The following is a 20,814-nucleotide window of genomic DNA, read 5'->3' on the forward strand; positions in this document are numbered from 1 at the left end:
CAATCCAGTCCCAATCTGGTACTTGGCTCTTCTCACCTTGTGTCCAACAGATGTCCCGTGAGTAAAGAGCGACATGCTTGTCTTTAACTTCTCAAAGTAGGCCAGCCCAGCTAGAGCTAATAGCTTTTCACTTAAGGGGCCATAGGAGCTAAAAATGCAATTATGTTCCCTGAATTCTCTCTAGGTGACAGCAGCTAAATGGCAATTTCTGTAGCCACCAGTCAATTTCTGGCCTACATATCAGCTTCCTTCTTTATCCCTAACCTGCCATTTATGGAAACACACTCTAAGAGTCTGTGTCATTTGGTTCTGGAGAAGGACACGGCAAATATAGGAGCAGCTGAACGGCAAATTATTGGACTGAGATGCTTGTTTTTGCTCTGTGGAATATTTGTACCAAAGATACTTTTCAGTAATCCAACAAACACAAAAACTGCACACATATTACGAACAGACATTTTAAGTTTACATTTACAGCAGATTCTTTCATCTAAAATGACTTACAACTGAGGATAAACGAAAGACTTCAAATAATTAGAAAGTATCAGTAAATAAATGCTAGGTTCACCCTCTGATCATATGTTAAGCAGAGAGTGTGAGACTCAAAATTACACTGTGTTTTCCAAGAAGTATGGGCTGCTTATAAGAAGGTATCTGACACAATACATATGGAGAGGAAGAGTGTGTCACTTACAGGTGGTTTGTCAAGGTCAAAAGTTATGTCATTCTTAAGGCATTTTTTTGGTATAGAAAATGTTAAATTAGCTAAGGTAAATGAGCCAATATGCAAAATCTGCAGCAGAAAGGTTCCTTTATTTCCCATATACACAAGCTGTATATGAGCAAATCCATGCAAATGTCAACCTTGCTATGAAAAAAGTAATTTTTCGCCAATATATTGAAACAGTTTCTGTGTTTTTTTGTGTAAGCAAGAATTTTACAGTGTTTTAAAAATGCTCAAAAATGTCTCTGTTAATGTTGTCAAACTATTATATTTGATTACCCAAAATCACACAAGTGGCAATTTCACATCTGTTACATACAAAACGTAGAGATAACGCATCCATAACAGATTTTTCCTTATGACTGCAAAAAATGCCAAATAAAATAAAATCAATCATGTTCGTTCTATAGTGAACCAATTCTTATGTTTTTGATAGCAGTATTTCTTTGGGGTGTGCAGAAATTCACAGAATTTCACAGAATACTTCAGAAAGTATGTTGTATACTGTAAACTCGCTAACTTTTGTGGTCACATATATAACGCATGTTTATTTTCTCATTTAAAATATAAAAAATGTTTACAGATTGACGTTTTTCTGATCCCATAACTCTGTGGTTAGCTGTTTTGGAAAATATAAATGGATGTTTCAATATAATGTTAACCTATACTTTCTCTGTGAATTTATGTTTTGAGATTTTACTGCAAATGTCACATCTATAACGCTGGAATTGCTTGCATTGTACCTTATGCAAACTTATATACAAGGGAGTTTGGCACATATCATGCTATTTCTTCAAATTTCTCTTGTGGCACTATTGTTATGAGAATACATGTATGACGATTAAAAAGCTAAAAAGTAACACACTTTCAATTACAATAACTAGAGGCCACTAGGCATCAACGTAAGTAGGCCTAACCAAGTGTAAGCGGTGCAGTTAATCGATGACAACTGAAATCTGCACTTTCACTTTCAAAATAATAAAATTAGAGGTTCTGTTTCCTTAAACTTTTGTCATGCATTCTTTAGTTTAACATTGCATATTTACAGTTAAATCCTAAAATTTAAACATTGTAACCAAAACAGTCCTAATTATATCATATTATATTATATTATATTATATTATATTATATTATATTATATTATATTATATTATATTATATAATTATATTATATTTATATATATATATTATATTATATTATATTATTGATTTTCTTTTTGGCTTAGTCCCTTATTAATGGGGTTGCCACAGCAGAATGAACCACTTCCAGCTGCAACCCATCACCATGGAACATCCATACACACTCATTCAAACACATACACTCCTGACAATTTAGCTTACCCAATTCACCAATACCACGTCATTTGACTGTGGGAGAAAACAGAGCACCCGGTGGAAAACTGACGCGAACACGGGAGAACATGCAAACTCCACACAGAAATGCCAAATGACCCAGCCGAGGCTCGAACCAGCGACCTTCTTGCTATGAGGTGATCGTGCTACCCACTGCACCCACTATTATGTTATGTTATGTTATGTTATGTTATGTTATGTTATGTTATGTTAGTTATGTTATGTTATGTTATATGTTATGTTATGTTATGTTATGTTATGTTATATTATATTATATTCAAAGAACCATTTATCATTAAGTGTTATTTCTTTTCATGAAACTATTCAATATAATATAAAAACAAATATATATCTGTATTTACAATAAATCCAAATTTTTAATTAAATAGATTAAATAAGCTAAATAAAACGTTATAAATCATATACTTTGACAAATTTAGCTGTTGATGTCTGAGAATCAAAAAGATGTCACTTTATTTAAGAAAAAAAAAAACACGTTTGTTCTCACCATAAAGCCATCAGAAATTATTTTATCCAAAATCACTGAAAAACCTGTTGAACATGTAATTTAGCATTATTATTTATCATTTAGATATGCATCCCTTAATAATATGTGATGTGGCATTAAAGAATGGAGCATCTGTGCCACTTTGCTATCTACATTTGTGATTAACACCGGTTCCTAGAATGCAACTTGGGTTAGATTGACTTGGATATCAGGGAAATTATGCTAATACCAATTTTGCGCATGGATGAGTAAAAATCTCATTTTAAGATCTGATTATTTTCAAAGAGAAAAAGCTCAGTATGGAATTAAAGTTGAATCATGAGTGACAGTAAAAGTTCAGAGAGATGTTTTTTCCCTCACATTTCATCAGCTGGGACACCCTTTACTGAAGTGGATGCATTTCTTTCTCTCAGAAAATAATGCAAATGCATCAATATACTGTAAACGATGTCCTCTTCTTTCAGATAATCCTATCTCTATTTCTCACCCATACTCCTCATTAGTCTTTCTACCTGCCTCTCTCTCATCCAATTTCCTGTCTTCAACTCTGTTCATCCTCTTGTTTCATGTCTCTTTCCCACTTCTTTCATTTCAGCGTGAGTTATTACTTTGTCTTCCCCACAAGCATTTCATTTCACAGTACAGTAAACGCTAGTGGTCCTCTAGTACTCCACACATCAATCTATACCTAGACTACTCACTGTAATGCCCATACTTCAGATTTCCAGAAGCAAGATTAGAAATTAAGAGGTTTTAGAGCAGAAATGGCAACAAATACAGATTTTTTTTTTTGTTCGTGAGATCTTATGCTGGGTTTACAAAAAATGTGAATTTAATTAAAGTAGATTACACACAGAGTCAATGCAAACAGGCACATTTCTGCCAGGTGCCGTGAATGATGTGGAATAAGAAGTCAGTTAACTTTAAATGAAATTTGATTGATACTTTAGTGATGAACAAACTTTCTGAAAGCTCTTTCTGAAAGTTCCCAGCATGAATATTTTATATATATATATATATATATATATATATATAATATATATATATATATATATATAAAATAATATATGGCTTATAAGAAACCACAATGGCTCAGTAGTTAGCACTGTTGCCTCACAGCAAGAAGGTCGCTGGTTTGAGTTTCAACTGGGTAAGTTGGCATTTCTGTGTGGAGTTTGCATGTTGTCCCCATGTTCGCATGGGTTTCCTTCGGGTGCTCTGGTTTCCCCAACAAGTCCAAAGACATGCGCTATAGGTGAATTGAATAACCTAAATTGGCCATAGTGCATGTGTGTGAATGCATGTGTATGGATGTTTTCCAGTACTGGGTTGCAGCTGGAAGGGCATCCGCTATGTAAAACTTATGCTGAAAGAGTTGGCGGTTTATTCCGCTGTGGCAACCCCAGATAAATAAAGGGACTAAGCCAAAGAAAAATGAATGAATGAAAGAAGAAACCAATACGAAGGCTTTAATTCACTGCCTAAACAGTAGGGGTGTAATGATAGCTACACAAAAAAACCTACCTTCATCTTTTTGGCATGCACTTGCATATTAATGCACATTTTAACAGAGACTCACTTGCTTGTCTTTCTGAAAAGTGTGTTTTTATCAATCCAATCACAGGTGGATAATGCTAAATGTAAATGTAATTGGGGACTAAACATGAACACGTCACACACTAAATGCATTCAAAAAGCCCCAAAAGACTTGCTACACTCCGCCCACCAACCTAGCACATGCTCATTATGGTAAGTTTTCTGAAAAAGCTTGAAGGTGCAAGAAACCTTGGAGTACCTTTTAAAAAAATTTAACAGATTTGTGTGTGTTAAGCATCAGTTGAGTCAACATTAGCTCCTGACCACTTTAATTGTGGGGAAAACTGCATAATTTTGAGCTTTTGTCAGCTAATTTTATCTTAGGGTGGGATCAAAATCGGTGACCTAGCACTCGTCTGCCTGTCCAGAGATGACGTGTTGGTTTCTCACTATTATTCGTAGAGCAGTTTTCTTATCCTACACTCTCAGAAATAAAGGTACGCGAGCTGTCACTGGGGTGATACCTTTTCAAAGGGTACACATTTGTACTTAAAGGGTCCATATTGGTACCTCAAAAGTATATATAAGAACCCACAAGTTTTCAGAGAAACACTTTTGTACTTTTAAGATACTAATATGTAGCTTTAAGGTATTAGTATAGACCTTTTAGGCACAAATTTGTACCTTTTGAAAAGGTACCACCACCCCAGTGACAGCTCGTGTACATTTTTTTCTGAGAGTGTACTGTGCCAAGCTGTAATACCGTGTCCACGCATGACATGCAGTAGAGAGCAATTCATCAAGGGTTGTATGTGTTTGTCTATATGATCCACTGGGTTTGATGCATGTTTTTGCCCGTGATGCTGGCTGATACAGCAAAGCTGTTGGTTTGCAGCAAAACATTTTTGTTGGGAGAGCTGTGTGAGATTTGGAGAATGGCAGACTTTATCTTTTATCAGTTGAGTTTGTTACCATTCAGACACATCACCTATCCGTGCAATTGTGTTCGCCTATTTTTAAAATCCTCCGGATTACCGACAAGGCTAATGGTTGAAATAGATAGGGAAAGAGACCTGGGGATTGAGGAGGAGTGAAGTCCTCTTTATTTATAGTGTTTATACAAACACTCTATAGTTATATCATTTTTAATGATATAACAAATTGTGGTTATGTATATATGAAATTACAAATAACAAATGTAGCAGGGTAATAAATGACTTACTGTTAATTTCTTTGCATTTTAACTTTGTAAACTCCTCATGGTTTGTGTCTCTTTTTGTGAGCCAACTGACAGTTGTTTGCTCCTCTCTTTTTTCCCTGCTCTGCCGGCCATGCCCACTCCTCCCTTTGCTCGCAGAGCTCCACGCCCATCATGAAGCATTTTTTTTTACTTCTGAGGTTGACTTGAACTGAAAGAGGGGGGTTTCATGACCCTTTAATAAACCAAAGTATCTATACTGCTTTGGATAAAAACACAACAATTATAATCAGAATTGTAGCTGTTGTCCACATCCTCATTCTCATGTTCTCAGAAGTGGGTCTATTTTATGCCCGCACTTTACTTGCATGGCCCCTCATTAGACTATAAGAAGCACACAGTATCATAAAATCTCTTTTCAGGTCGAGTGTGTGAATTTCTGGGTGACCTCATTGCAGACTGATTGAGGAGATGAAAGAGGTGGAGAGAGAGACACTGTGATGCTAGCCAAGACTTTGCTAGCTAGAGGCTAATCATGTATCATTCAAAGAACTCTGTTTGGAGCCACTGACCACATCTTCCCTTAGCGATGAGTGAGCAAACGGCATTGAATCTTGAGAGTAACGGAAAGATAAGAGTGGTTTAGACATGCTATGTCTGTTTTAAATCTTTCTATTTCAATGAGCCAATTTGTGTTAGCATTTTTGCACGTCCAGTTTTTCTTCTTATTTTAGCCTTTCACATTTGATTCTACAGCATAAAATACATCAGTAATAGCTTGATTTTTAAAAGCTTGTGTTTGTGTTGCAAACAGTGGTTGCTAGCAAGTGGCTTATTGAGACTCCAGAAGCTGTTAGTGACATTAAATATTACACCAAACAAACTTACCTATTCTCTAGTCAACTTGCACAGCCTTAGGAAAATTAACTATGGATTTACTAAAGATAATTGAATAACCAACACAATCTCACTGCAATTCATAACTTTTTGATTTAGTGGCTAATTCGTATCAATTTGTTTGATATAATTCATACTATTCAGTGCGATTTGCTCATCACCCAATGATGGTTGGGTTTAGGGGTGGGGTTGGGTGCCACGCCTCCTTTTTAAAATCGTACATTTTCGTTTGACTGAAATCGTACAAATTAGAATTAGCCACTAAACTGACAAAACATAAAATAGTTAAGTTGTCTCGTGAGATCAGGCTGGAATAACATGGTCATTGTATCATTGTATGGTATCAACAGTAGTAACAAATTACAAATACTCAAAATCCTGTATCAGGAATTGTAATTTACTAAGTAGTTTTCAAAATGCGTACTTTTACTTTCCCTTGACTCCACTACTTTCCTTCAACCTGCAGTCACTACTTTATGTTTCTTGACTATGAAGATTGGCTAAAGTAAACAAATCAGTCCTGTGTTTCCCATCCAATCATAGCACTCATAGAAAGTATATTGCACCATACTGAACCTCAAGACATGGGCGCTTCATAAATGCAGCAAACCATTTGAAAGAAATAAAAGTGTCCAAGAAGATGTCCAAAATCTTTACACACATGACCCAAAGACTGTTTAGACTGCATGTCAATGATGAGAAGATGGCGAATATTTACTGTATGATGACTGAAATCACTAAATGGCCTTAAAAAAATCACTAAATGCACTACAGAATGTTACAATTACACATCCCTGCATTGTAAATTGCATGTAAACGCATCAGCTTTTCACAGTATAATACTCAATACTCACTACTCTTGAGTACTTTTAAAAGGGCCATTTACTCATACTTTAAGTAATATTTACAGATACTTTTACTCTACTTACAGTACGGTTTGGGGCAAGTAATGGTACTTTTACATGAGTATAATTTTTCAGTACTCTTTCCACCACAACAAAGGTTTTGTAATAGTAAGTCTAAGCATAGGTTTTGTTATGATTTGGTTAAAAATTTTAATTATTCAAGTATTTGTTTAACTAAATCTAATCCATCAATATCAACTTTAATAAAACAAACAATAAAGAAAATACATTCAATGATGTAAAATTATGGTGAATGTTCAAAAGTGCAGCCTTTCTGTTTGTAACACCTTTAACAATTTCAACTTTTAGAAGAAAATGCTTTGAATTAGTCAAAAAAGCTTTGTGATGGTGATGTTGAAGTCATGCTATTATTGTGGTTTTTTATACCGTGTACACTCTCAGAATAAAAGGATGTGCCACTTAGATACTAATATGTATGTATTTTATGTATTTCATGCAACAATATGCGATTTAGCGATTCTACAGATTATCATAATGAACAAAACAATCATAACAATCATAAACCATTGCTGGTCACACAGCATATTTGCTGCAAATCTGAAAATTATTTTGGGTCATTGTTGAGGAAACCATAATAATACAAACACTCAGGTTGGCCTTGAAAAATACATCTGAATTTACAGCAGTCCTCAACAGCAAATTAGCCATATTGGGAATTAAAGCCCACATTTTCAAAGCACCTCTAACAGAGAAAAACTGGATTGCTTTCTGATGCTGCCAAACATCTGTTGCCATTTGGTTTGCAATGCTTAATCAAAGCAGTGGTTTAGGCCTAGACTTAAATGAATTCTATCCATTTATGCAGGAAACTGAGCTGGCTCAGTGTCAATGAGCCATTTAATCACCTAACTCAAGTAATAAATGCAAAAAGCAGGATGTTTTCAATGTGTCAGGTCATACCTGGTGATCTCCTCCTTTAGAGCAGCAGGATCTGGTGGGTAGAACTTTACACGCAGACACATGGTGAAAGGAGGTTGTGCTGTATGGAGAAAATTAACCAAATTAAAATATCAAATTAAAAGTCACATGGTATTTCCATAATCAAATAAGTATAAACAAGAGGCTGAATGAGATTATTTAAATTATTTTAATATGTTGTAATAATCTATTGTCTTTAATCCAATATGCATGTATATATTTTTGAATTAGCAACCAATTTTTCCCAGCTACTGCTTGATTTGAATTCATGGTAGAAGTAGTTACTCAATTGAGGGACTTTTACATCAAACTGTTGTATAAATGCAATGTCACATAAAGGTATTTTCTAAAGATTAATCCAAAGTAACTGTTTTTTTTTAACTATAGTTAAATATTTTTACTGAGAATGTACTCTAATTTCTTAGTTTTATCTATCTTTTGTATATTTCTAAATCTAAAAAAACTATTGCATTTTTCAAGCTTTTGAGTAGCAAGTGCAATTAAATTAGCATTTTTTTTTACTTTCAAAGAGAAAGCAGAACATACAGTACCAGTTTTTAAAAGTACAAAATCTTATCTTACAAAGTTTTGCTTAAAACAAATGTAGAGTATCTTGCTTAGGTATGAAAACAACAATTTTCTTAAACATTACTGAAATCTGAACACCATGTACCGGATTTACATGTACCGGATATAAGTTTTGCTTCAGATAATTGTAGAGTATCGTTCTTAAAGATGAAACATGCTTAAGAAAATGATTTGTTTCTGCACTGTGCACTTTGTGTGAGATCGGGACTATAGGAATTATTTTTATCCAGCCGATGAAAGATAAAACATTAACAGCCTGAATCTGAAACTACCCAACTTTTTTGAGCATGTTGAGCTTTTAAAGCAGACAATGGCATACAGTTACTGAAACATTATCATATGTTAAGCTGGACCCTTATACAATTAGCATCGTTTTTATCATTTTAATGAAGACTTGATGAGTTACTTCACCTCAAAATTAAAGTTTTCTTGTTATTTACTGACCTCGTGTTATTTCAAAGCTGTTAGACCTTCAAACACAAATGATGATCAAATCTGAGAGATTTCTGTGCCTCTGTTCACTAAAAATTTTGATCAATTCGCAATGATAAAAAATTAATAAATAAATAAATCCACATAAATCAAGACATTTACTGTAATTAAAATCTTCTAAAGAGTACGACTCATTTTAAAATATAATTTGATTACTTGTGTTACCCTTTTTAAAGTGGTCATGAACTGTAGGTTTTACAACACATAACTTTCTTGTTATTGTAAAAATATCTTATATTAAAGCCAATCAGCCAATATGACAGTTTGTGCACATCACATCTGCAGTTAATAAACAATGAAAGAGGCAAATGCGTCTACACAGATAATGATATATTCCGGTTCAATTCCAGGTTGTGGAAAACCTTTTTTTTCTTCCTTTCCTTTCTTCTTATCCTTACATTAAGGAGTAACAGCTTTTTTTTTTACTAACTATATATATATGTCTCTTATTACAGATCATTTGATATGTATTTAGTATTTATGTATCTGACATCAGTCTTTTTATGAAGAGCGTAGGCTGTTGGTTGCCAAAAAGTAACAGATTTTTTTTACTAACTATTTATTTGTCTCTTATTACAGATCGTTTGACATGTATTTAGTATTTATGTATCTGACATCAGTCTTTCTATGAAGGGTGTAGGCCAGGGGTGTCCAAGCTCAGTCCTGGAGGGCCGGTGTCCTGCAAAGTTTAGTTCCAACCCCATCAGACACACCTGGGCTAGCTAATCAAGCTCTTATTAGGCTTTATAGAAACCTTCATGCAGGTGTGTTGAGGCAAGTTGGAGCTAAAATCTGCAGGACACCGGCCCTCCAGGACTGAGTTTGGACACCCCTGGTGTAGGCTGTTGGTTGCCAGACAGGTTTCTTGACGAACTTTAGAATTTTTTTTAAATATGTAAAATTGTTAGCCAATCATACAGGCGTTGACAATCCGTTACGGCTATACAAACTGACAAGGGGGTCAAAACGACAGAAAATAGACGATTATTTTATTTAAAAATATGAATTTTGATGTAAATTCTTAGAGAGAGCCATGTTAACATTAATGTCATACTCGAAAGCATTTGAGTGTATGGTTATAACTAGCCTAGAGAACCATCTGCTGTTAAAAACTAAGCTCAGAATCGATTGAAGAGACTATAGCGATGCATTTTAAAAATCTCACAATCGATGCAGAATCAATTTCTCAAAAAAAGATTCTCCATGGCTCAAGTTTATATGTACACTCAAGCTAAAAATGTATTGATTCATCTTATGAAGTGATTTTTCTCCTCATAAATTTTGTATTAATGTGCACAGTTAACATTGCTCTCTCTCTCTCTCATTTTAAAAACATTTTGAACAGTGAACATTTTGGCTGAAATGAATGTCAATGCATAGATTGGAGTCTCTCAGATCTGAAGAAGAGCACGTTTTTATGTGTTAAAAATGATATGTGTGGGATTAAAAGATGTCAGAATAATCATTGTGGGGTGAAGTGACCCTTTAAGTATGCGATTCACATCACATATCTTCACAGGACAGGCTATTAAACACATGCAAAGGTCAGCACTTCAACAAATGGCAGCTCCTTTTAGAGATCACAGCAGTTGTTAATGTACGATAGCCATGAATCCCATTAGCATGCTTCATTACAGTCACCACAGTGATGTTGCTCCTAATTGCTCCATTATGTCGACTAGCGCACTATAAATAAGATTTGACGGATGATACTTACATTTCATCTGCTTAGAAATTGACTTGGTGAACTCCAGCCAGTGCTAAAACAACAGAAGAAAGGATTTTAATTCCACACACACACACACTTATATAGACAAATCACATGCACACACATATATTATAAGTATATTTCATCTAACACATAATTACACAGGAGCAGGTGGTCAGTGTGGGAAGATGTACAGAGATTTTATATCAGTGTGAGTGTGAGATGGGGGCAGGGTAGATAGATTAATCATTTCATCTCATTTCTCTCTTCTCCGGAGCGAAACATTAGCACATCTTCGACGTCATGCTGAGATTCTATCAGTGCTATTGTGTGCAGCTCCAGATAAGCCAAATCAGTCAAACCAAGCCATCGGTTTTGAGAAAGAAAGTATATTTGGGTCTTAGTGTTAGTAGGCTAATAATAGTCTAGAAATAGCATGAGGCTGGATTCGATTTCAGATTATAGCGATCTGAAAGCTTTTTGGACAATATTTTTGGCCTGTCACGTTATCGTTCTTCAGGATTGTCTGCAAATCAACAGCATATTTTGCCAACTAAGAATAGTCTAAAGGGAACTGTGTTGAGTGTAGTGTTGTCCTTGTGTGTCATCTGCAGTAGACTAGCATCAGCTTGATGTCCTCATTATTATTTATGTCACTCAATGCAAAAGGCTCCCAAAGGGGGTCAGTGAAAAAGACAGACATGAAGAAACTCTGAAATATGTGTATGCAAAGCCTGTGTTCTGTCAAGTTTGCATTCAGAACAGATCTCTAATTGTCAAAATAAACATTATGTACTTGCAGGGAGCTACACACATTTTGAATTAGAAGTTTAGTTTAGGTTTTAACTTTTTAATTAACATTTAATTTAATGAACAAAAAAATTATATCAAAGTTACTTCCTTGTCAACTCAAGGTCTCCAGCTCAGATTTGCAATTTTGTTCATATTTATTTGTCCATCATTGATGTGTAGTATTTTGGATTTTGCTGAGGCATCCATTAAATATATTTAATCTGCTTTGTCTGAAAATTGTTTGTTTTTTCAGTTGCATTATTATTGTTATTTATTATTATTATTATTATTATTATTATTATTAGAGCTTAGAAAATGTGTAAAATGTTATTGTCATGATCCAGCCCTTTCATCCCTGTCACTCCTGTCTGTGTTTAATGTCCCTTTGTTTGTTTTGTGTATTAGCACATGGTTGTCTCTTTTGTTGAGTTGGCCATGTGCTCCCCTTGTCCTGCCTCCTTGTTTTCCTATGCCTCGCCCCCTTATTTAGTCCTTGTTTGTCTAATTATGTTCACCTGTTCCTCGTGCTCTCTACTCCCTCACTATTGTGTTAATTTCCCCCTTATCCTTGCCAGTTCGTCAAACAATCTTTTTGTTTGCTTGACTAGCTAGTCTTGTTACTGCTTGATATGAGTGTTTTATATAGTCTAGTTTTGTTTCTTTTGTCTAGTCTTATTCTGCGGTCACACTTCCCTTTTCTCCCCATAGACTTCCATTCATACACACGCAAATGCGTCAGACCGGAAACGCAAGCGAGTGAGGCAAGTTTCACAGTTCGCTGCTTTGGAAAGTTCAAGCTTGGTGAAATCTGACCTTTGAAATCGCATTTTGTGACTGCATGAGACCAATCTTAGATCAAAACATGACCTCTCTGGACAGAAATTTTAAATATGGACCTATTGCTCGCTTTTTAAAATGTCTAATCCATACCTGCCAACATTCCAACCCAGGCTCATCCTGAAAACGTAGTCCCGTGGACGTTTCTGTAGACTTATGTAGCCGGAGGTATGTATGGCTGCATTTAATTTTTTAAGCGAACGCTGCATGGCGGTATGACACTGTTTCTTTTAGCACTTACCGGCTTTGCCGCCGCAACCAGTTTGTCCGGTTAGCTCTTCCTGTACGTCGGCAGATTTGAGATGCAGAGAGGAGCTGACCATGACGACGACGAACGGATTCGAGTCCAGGGAAGAGCGGTTCCAGAAATCAGGTAAGACAAAAACAGAATCCAAGAAATAAAGTGAACACGTTCATAACAGGGTGAGAACGTGGTAAAACCCGAAAACGTGGTAAAAATCAGACAAGGGCTTTTCTTTTTCTGGACGGCTTTTGTAAATTGTTGGTTAGGTTTAATGAAGTAAGCGGGCGGGTGGGTCAATCGGTAAAATTGGTTGGGTTCAGGGAAGGAGGAGGGTGGGTCAGCCGGCCGATTGGCTGGTCCCCCATTCAATCATTCAGCCAGTCGGACAGACAGACGGTTGTTCGACAGCAGCCTCTGGTGGGTTTACGCGAGAACATCACGGGCGCGAACGGCACTCGCATGAGACATTAGAGAAGCGAAAAAGCGCACACATCGGCCTCTCGTGGATTCGCGAAAACCAAAAACTGCAAAAATACGTACCTCTCGGGAAGTATTTTGCGGCCTCCAGAAACATCCACGGGACTACGTTTTCAGAATGAGCCTGGGTTGCAACATTCAACATTATACTAATCTTTTTGATGTTTATATCAAATTAATTTACCCTTTTGATTTTGATTTATTTATTTTTTCTCAGCAAGGTTGCTGCCATTTTTGTGATCCTCAGTCCCAGTCTAGTCCTAGTCTTTTGTTAGTTCTTTATTTTAGTTCCTTTTGCTGTGTTTCTGTTTTAGTTCTAGCTACAGCTTATTTCTTTTGGCCTTTTGTTTTAAGTTTTAGAAGATTTATTTAGTCTATTATTTGTTTCATTTTATTTCTCAAGCTACGTTTTTCCCTCTCTTATATATTTCTTGTTTTTACTTTGTTCTAGTTTGCTTTTGCTTGCTTTTCTTTTAGATTTTCTTGTCCCCCCAGCTGTCTAGTCCTGTTGTGTTGCTTGGTCATTTGCCTCCTCTCTCTGCTGGTTGTGGATCCCCTTGGCGTGATGTTCCATCCGTTTGCCACCCCTGTCCCAAACCCGAGGTTCTGCTAGCTACTTACTGACTGCTTGGCCTGAAGTTTGGAATGTTCCCTGTTCCACCCAGAATCTCCCATCTGTATCATCCTGAAGTCCCGAGTCTCCATCCCTCACCCGCCTGTTCTCCTGCCGCCACCCTGCACTATTGTGTGGACTGTCCTTCTGCATTGCCTTGTGTCCCTCCTGTAAATAAACCTTGTTCTCCTGTCTATTCTGTGTTTGGGTCCTCCTTGCCAACCCCGACAGTAATGATCTTATTATAAATGATTAGTCTAACCATTAAATTTTTGTTAATATATAAAGATCTTATTTGAATATTTGAGGAAGAGTTGTTACTGTTAATAAGGCAAACTAAAGCTATTATTTATTTAGAATATTTTAATTTATAAATTCATGTCATGGAAGCGAGCACATTTGTGCATTGGTAAAAAAAAAGAATAAAGAAAGGAATTAACAACAAAGTTTAAAAAATATAAAACAGGGCTCCTTAAGTTTAGCCTATTCCTAAACTGCCCACCTCTATAATTGTCTGGCATATTCAATATATTCACAGACTGACCAAAGAGCAACTGCATAAAGTACGCAAATTTACGCAAATGAACTGCATGAATTTCAATATAAGTGTTGGATTTATATATTGGATTTAGAATCATAAAAGAAAGTGGCCCAAATCAGAATTGAAAATATCAGAATCTGTGCAGTTTGTGCTGTTGAGACGGTCATAAAAAATCAATAAATACAACCTAATAAAAAATAGACTTCTATAAAACTTTAGTCCCAAAATCTCTGCGCTGAAACATTTTAGACAATTCAAGAAGACATATAAATTCAAATTTTACAAACACCAAAATCTTAAATCACATTTCTCAGCAATTATGAATGCCGGACAAATTATCAATTATTTAAGACACACTTCTGCATACTCCCTAAAATGCACAATTTCATGACTTCTGAACACTTGTACCACAGTAAAAGTAAAGTTTTTAATGATTGCTTCAATCTGTCTGTCTTAATGCTTATGTGAGGTGGAAAAGTAATGGAACACTCCGCAGCACAAAAACAGTACAGTGCTAAAAGCATGTAAAACTACTTAAAATACTGCAGCATTCCATTACGTTGCACATATTTTTAAACAATATGAATTAATTTTAAAGAATATTTCAAATATTTTCTATTTTCAATCATGAAAGATTAATAACCTTAGAGTACCCCTCATACCGTTTTATTTCCAAACTGCCATGATACAGTATGCACATGAATCGGTTTCTGAAAAAAACTGAGCATGTTTTTAAAATGCTACTTACTTCACTTCTTTTGCAAAAATGTGACCAAACACACGTTTTTATAAGCCTAGTTTGAAATTAGAGGGATAATTAATTCGTTACTCACACTTTAGTGGTTCTAAACTTTTAAGTATGTCTTACTTCTGTTGAACACAAAACAAGATATTCTGAAAAATGGAAAAAAGCTGCCACTGACAAAATATACTATATAAATCAACTATCAAATAAATTATTCAGCATTATTCAACATCTATTCTTTTATTTTCTACACTCAAACAGGTTTGGAACAAGTGAAGGATGAGAAAATAATGGCAAAATTTGTATTAAGATTTTATTTATACTGTAGGAGGTTTAAATTAAGTGGCCTTAACTAATATATAATTACACTGAAATAATAATTTGTTACAAAGTACTTATTGAGTAAACACTTGTTTTAGAATTGTACTCATGATTGATTAAATACCTGAATGTAATTGCATCTGTAATTATTTATGTAATTACATTTTTAATTACACTTTTGATAATTGCATACACCTTAACCCACCCTCAAACATAGCATACACCAAATCTGACTCTACCCTACCTGTATCCCACCTCAAGAGCACCAGAAGTGTTCTGCAATACATTATGAACACAGTAAGTACATTGTATTTATTTTTTAAAGCAAGTACATAGTAGTTAAGACCACTTCATTTGAAGTGGGACGAAGAATTTCCACTTTTTGGATGTAGAGATGGATTATCTGTTTAATATGCTCAACCCCTTTGTGGCTGCATGATTATATGCTCTTTCTTTATAAGAGATGATCACACTGAAATGCCGTTTGGTTTCTAGTGCAAGCTAGATAATGTCATGTTTTTTCAGACATAAATCAGTAGTGTAGCAGTACTGAGATGTGTGAAATTAAATTGAAACTGAAAATTAGGCTATGCAAAACTTTGGGCTCTTTTGTGTGGATTTCAAAACCTGTAGTGACTTAATGCTTAATAGTGATTGATTACAAGACAAAATTGGTTTGATTGACTCAGTGAACCTTAACAATCCTAACACAGATGCAACCAATCATAAAAATGATATTTAAGACAGCTGATTGCCAGCTGTGCTTCTCCTTATTGTGAACCTGAAAGTATCAACATGGGAAACTCAAGAGAACTTCCTAATGACCCTAAAACTAAGATAATTCACCAACATAAATCAGGAGAAGGATGCAAAAAGCTATCACAAAGGTTTAAAGTCACTATCTCCACAGTCAGAAATATAGTAAGAAAATGGAAGGCCACAGGAACAGTTCTTGTGAAGGAAAGATGTGTTACACCAAGAAAAATATCTGAAAGGCAAAGGCGAAGAATGGTTTAAAATGGTCACAGACAAACAACCGACCACCTCCAAAGAGCTCCAGGAACCTCTTGCTGCTGATAATGTCATTGTTCCACAGTTCAGCGCATTCTTCACAAAGAACAGCTCAATGGAAGGTGATGCAGAAAAGCCTTTTCTGTGTTCTGCCAACAAGAAGAGTAGTTTGAGGTATGCAAAGGCTTATTTGAACAAGCCTGAATCATTTTGGAAAAATATTCTGTGGACCATGGGTGCTTTGCATGGTGGAAAAAGAACACAGTATTCCAGGGGAAGAACCTGCTCCCTACTGTAAAATATGGTGGAGAGTCCATCATGCTGTGGGGATGTGTGGTAAGCACAGGTACTTAGAAACCTTGTCAGAGTTGAAGATTGCATGAATTCCACCCATTATTAGCAGATTCTGAAGAATAATGTTCAGAAATCAGTCAAGAGGCAAAAGTTACTCTAGGGTTGGATGTTTCAGCAGGACAATGACCAAAAGCACAGCTACAGATCTACTGAGGAATTCATGCTCAGACATGAAACAATGTTCTAGAATGGCCATCCCAGTACCCAGACTTGAACATCATCGAAAATCTATGGGCTGATTTGAAAAGGGCCGTTCACACTCGGCACCCATCAAACCTGACTGAACTGGAGAAATTCTGTAAGGAAGAATGGCCCAAAATGCCTTCAGCAAGACTTCAGGGATTTGTCATTGTCTACAGGCTGTTATTTCAGCAAAAGGTGGCTGTACAAAAGATTGATGGCATAATTCTGTTCAAATTTTTGCACCTGTCTGTTTTTAATTGACTGACTTAAAATGCATCACATCTGTTGATTAAATAAATGTTATGTCAGAAGTGAAATGCGGCCTTTACCCTAGGGTATAAAATATATCTAAATGAATTTGCTGATTTGAAAGGCTAGCAGGTTACGGCTTGCAATTATGAAAATTATCAGGGGTGGCCAAACGTTTGCATAAGACTGTATTTGTAACAAACTAGACACAATTTTTATTTTAAAGTGTGCTGTCCCTTTAAATAAACAACAGCAAAAAAATATCTGAAGCACATAAGGGCATGAAGGCCTGCCCATACATGATTTACAGTGTTCAAAGCTGTCCTTCTAGAAGGTTCATTCCATCAATCATCAGCTCTGTCGTCTTCTGTGTCACTCTCTGATTACTCCAGAATAACCCTGAGAGTCAGTTTGACCAGTGCAGGATCAATACAAACACAACCAACCCAGAACACACACATGAATTCATCACTTATTAGGCATCACAACCAATACGTTCTAGGAAATGAAATCCACTTTGAGTAACTTGACAGATGCAGTTTTAATAATAAATAAAGAAACAGTGGACATGAATGCAGAGATGATGAATTTCTGCACAGCATTACTGTTGACCTTGGACTGTTCCACACAAGCCACATGGTGGGACACTCACCCGTTGCTTATCCGGATCGACATATCTAATGCCAAAATAGTCCTTCTCCAGCAGGTTTAGATGGTGGCAGATGAGGTCGAACAAATACTGGCCTTTGGCATCCCTCTGAAAGACAAAAACAACACATGATCAATACGGGAGGGATTTATTTTTTGTCTGGGTTTGTAGTTTACATTTAGACCAAAGAAAAATGTGGATGAACTGAAGGAAATCAGCCAAGCAGTAGTTAAGTGAATTGCAAGCTGAGGTGAAAAGCAGAGAATTTTAAAAGTGTCCCATTATACTTCTTGCACTTCAGTTCTTTAGTGCGTAATGAGCATGAAAAACATTTACAAAGTTAAGCACTGTTTCTGAACTCCCTCAAATGCCTTAACTGTAATCCTGAATTTGCTTATGAGAACATATACAGTTAGGTCCATAAATATTTAGACATCGACACAATTGTAACATTTTTGGCTTTATACACCAACACAATGGATTTATGAAGAGTACAGTACGGAGAAGGAAAGGAACTGCTCATGCATGGTGGTAGTAGTAACATGGCGTGGGCATGTATGGCTGTCAATTGAACTGGCTCTCTTGTATTTATTGATGATGTGACTGCTGACAAAAGCAGCAGGATGAATTCTAAAGTGTTTCGGGCAATATTATTATATGCTCATATTAAGTCTAATACTTCAGAACTCATTGGACGGCGCTTCACAGAGCAGATGGAGAATGACCTAAAGCATTCTGCATAAGCAATCAAAGAGGTTTTGAAGGGAAAGAAGTGGAATGTTATGCAATGGCCAAGTCAATCACCTGACCTTAATTCGATTGAGTATGCATTTCACTTGCTGAAGACAAAACTGAACGAAAAAAGGCTCCAATAACAAGTAGGAACTAAAGACTTGCTGCTGTAGAGGCCTGGCAGAGCACCACCAGGGATAAAACCCAGCATCTGGTGATGTCTATGCGTTCCAGACTTTAGGCTGTAATTAACTGCAAAGGATTTGCAACCAAGTATTAAAAAGTGAAAGTTTGATTTCTGATTATTATTCAGTCCAATTACATTTGGGCCCTTAACAAGTAGGAGGCACATATGCAAACTGCTGTAATTCCTACAGCGTTCACCTAATTTGGATGTAAATACTGTAGTTTAAAACACATCTTTTCATTTCAAATCCATTGTGTAGGTGTATAGAGCCCAAAAATATTTATGGTCCTAACTGTATGTCACAATATCCCAAATTTAATGATCTTGCAAAGAAAAAAAAATGTTTTTGGCTTTAAAATAGTACTGTCTGTATTTTCTTAACGGACTCAGTGAAGAATAAGGTCCTGGCTTTGTTGAATTATCAAATTACAAGCTTTGACCCAAATCACTGCTTTGAATTCAGGCAAAATTTTTCAGCTGAAACACTAGAGGCAGTAAAAACTCACTGAATCACTCACTCACTCACTTTCCTTCAGCGTAGTCCCTGATTTATCATGGGTCTACCATATGTTTTATGCAACGAATGCCCTTCCAGACACAACTCAGTACCGAGAGTTTGCTAACTCATGAACCCTCAGTACTGGGAACACCCATACATTCTCCCATTCACACACACACACACACACACACGCACGCACGCACGCACGCACGCACGCACGCACGCACGCACGCACACACGCACACACACACACACACACAAACTGAAAAACTGTCCCCTTAAATGAACATTCATTCATTGTCTTTTCGGCTTAGTCCCTTTATTAATCAGAAGTCACCACAGCGGAATGAACCGCCAACCTATCCAGCATATGTTTTACGCAGCCAGCCACAACTCAACACTGGGAAACACCCATACATTATTGCATTCACACACATACACTATAGCTAATTTAGCTTACTCAATTCACTGGAGCACCCGGAGGAAACCCACACGAAGACATGGAGAACACTTTAAATGAACAGTAAAACTCAATATACAGATTCTTTTGTAGGAGAGAAGAAGAAAAATGATTAGAGCATTAAAAAAATTCTAATCATTCAATGGCAGGATTTTTTAAATACCAAGAACAACAGAAGGGGATGTTTTACTCTACAAATAAACATTATCTGGCCAATTAAATAACTAAATAAACAATTAAATAATTAAATAAACAATCACAAATGGCCATTTAAGCCAGAGAGACTGCCCAGATAAATGCACAGGAAGAAGAGAGAGTCGAGAAAAATCAATAGTTTACCAACAGAACATGGCGAAAACACAATTTGCTCCCACTAACCCACTATTTAATGATTTTTTTACACTTAATTGGTCATTTGCAATGGCACATAAATTCAGCAATGTTTTTCATAATCTCAGATATTTCTACCCTACTGTATTAGTCTAAGCTGCAGTTTTGAGCTCAAAACAAACACAAACCGCTCCTCATCGCTTCAGCAGTTTCAGGCAAAATGAGTTTTGAGAAAAAAATGTAATTCCAAAAAAATAAACCTAAAGTCATTTTTCTCTCTCAGCCCACCTGTAATATCACACTCATTTGCATTTGGAGTCCATTTTCCCCCCAAAACAAACAATATCAGAGCCTTTTACATTTGCTTTTTTTTTCAGGGATTCTATGCAATATTTTTCAGGGGTTTGAAGTGCAAATAAATGCAATTCAACCTCAGCCATGAGTCTTCAGGCATGAATGATTTATTCAACTTATTGAAAAAACTTTGAGTGTCAAATCCACCCCCGAAAACTCATACTATCATGTTAAACTTTTAGATATACAGAAAATACACTCAGAGGTCAAATATTATGCTAAGAGAGAAATCACTGTATGTAAATTACTGTATTTCTTTATTTACTGAATTTCAGTTTGCTTTGTTTTACACAAATAATAACTTATGGATTATTATGTTGTTTGTTTTATTCAGGAAAAGAGTGTTTAAAAGCATTACGGTACGAGAAATTATAACGGTTGTAGGTTT

At 35.9% G+C, this 20,814-nt stretch overlaps 1 protein-coding gene across 1 annotated transcript in view; it reads right to left on the reverse strand.

Annotated features, from left to right (window-relative positions):
• The window catches only part of LOC130245949 (FERM domain-containing protein 5), a 238,060-nt gene that overhangs the window by 79,750 nt on the left and 137,496 nt on the right, over nucleotides 1–20,814 (reverse strand). Inside the window, exons 2-4 of the mRNA XM_056478742.1 lie at nucleotides 17,868–17,972; nucleotides 10,858–10,900; nucleotides 8,043–8,121 (exon numbers count right to left, since the gene is read on the reverse strand). Of these exons, the coding sequence (XP_056334717.1) occupies nucleotides 8,043–8,121; nucleotides 10,858–10,900; nucleotides 17,868–17,972 (227 nt within the window). The remainder of the gene's footprint in view (nucleotides 1–8,042; nucleotides 8,122–10,857; nucleotides 10,901–17,867; nucleotides 17,973–20,814) is intronic.

Source organism: Danio aesculapii, chromosome 18 (genome assembly GCF_903798145.1).
Source record: "Danio aesculapii chromosome 18, fDanAes4.1, whole genome shotgun sequence".
Taxonomy (NCBI): Eukaryota; Metazoa; Chordata; class Actinopteri; order Cypriniformes; family Danionidae; genus Danio; species Danio aesculapii.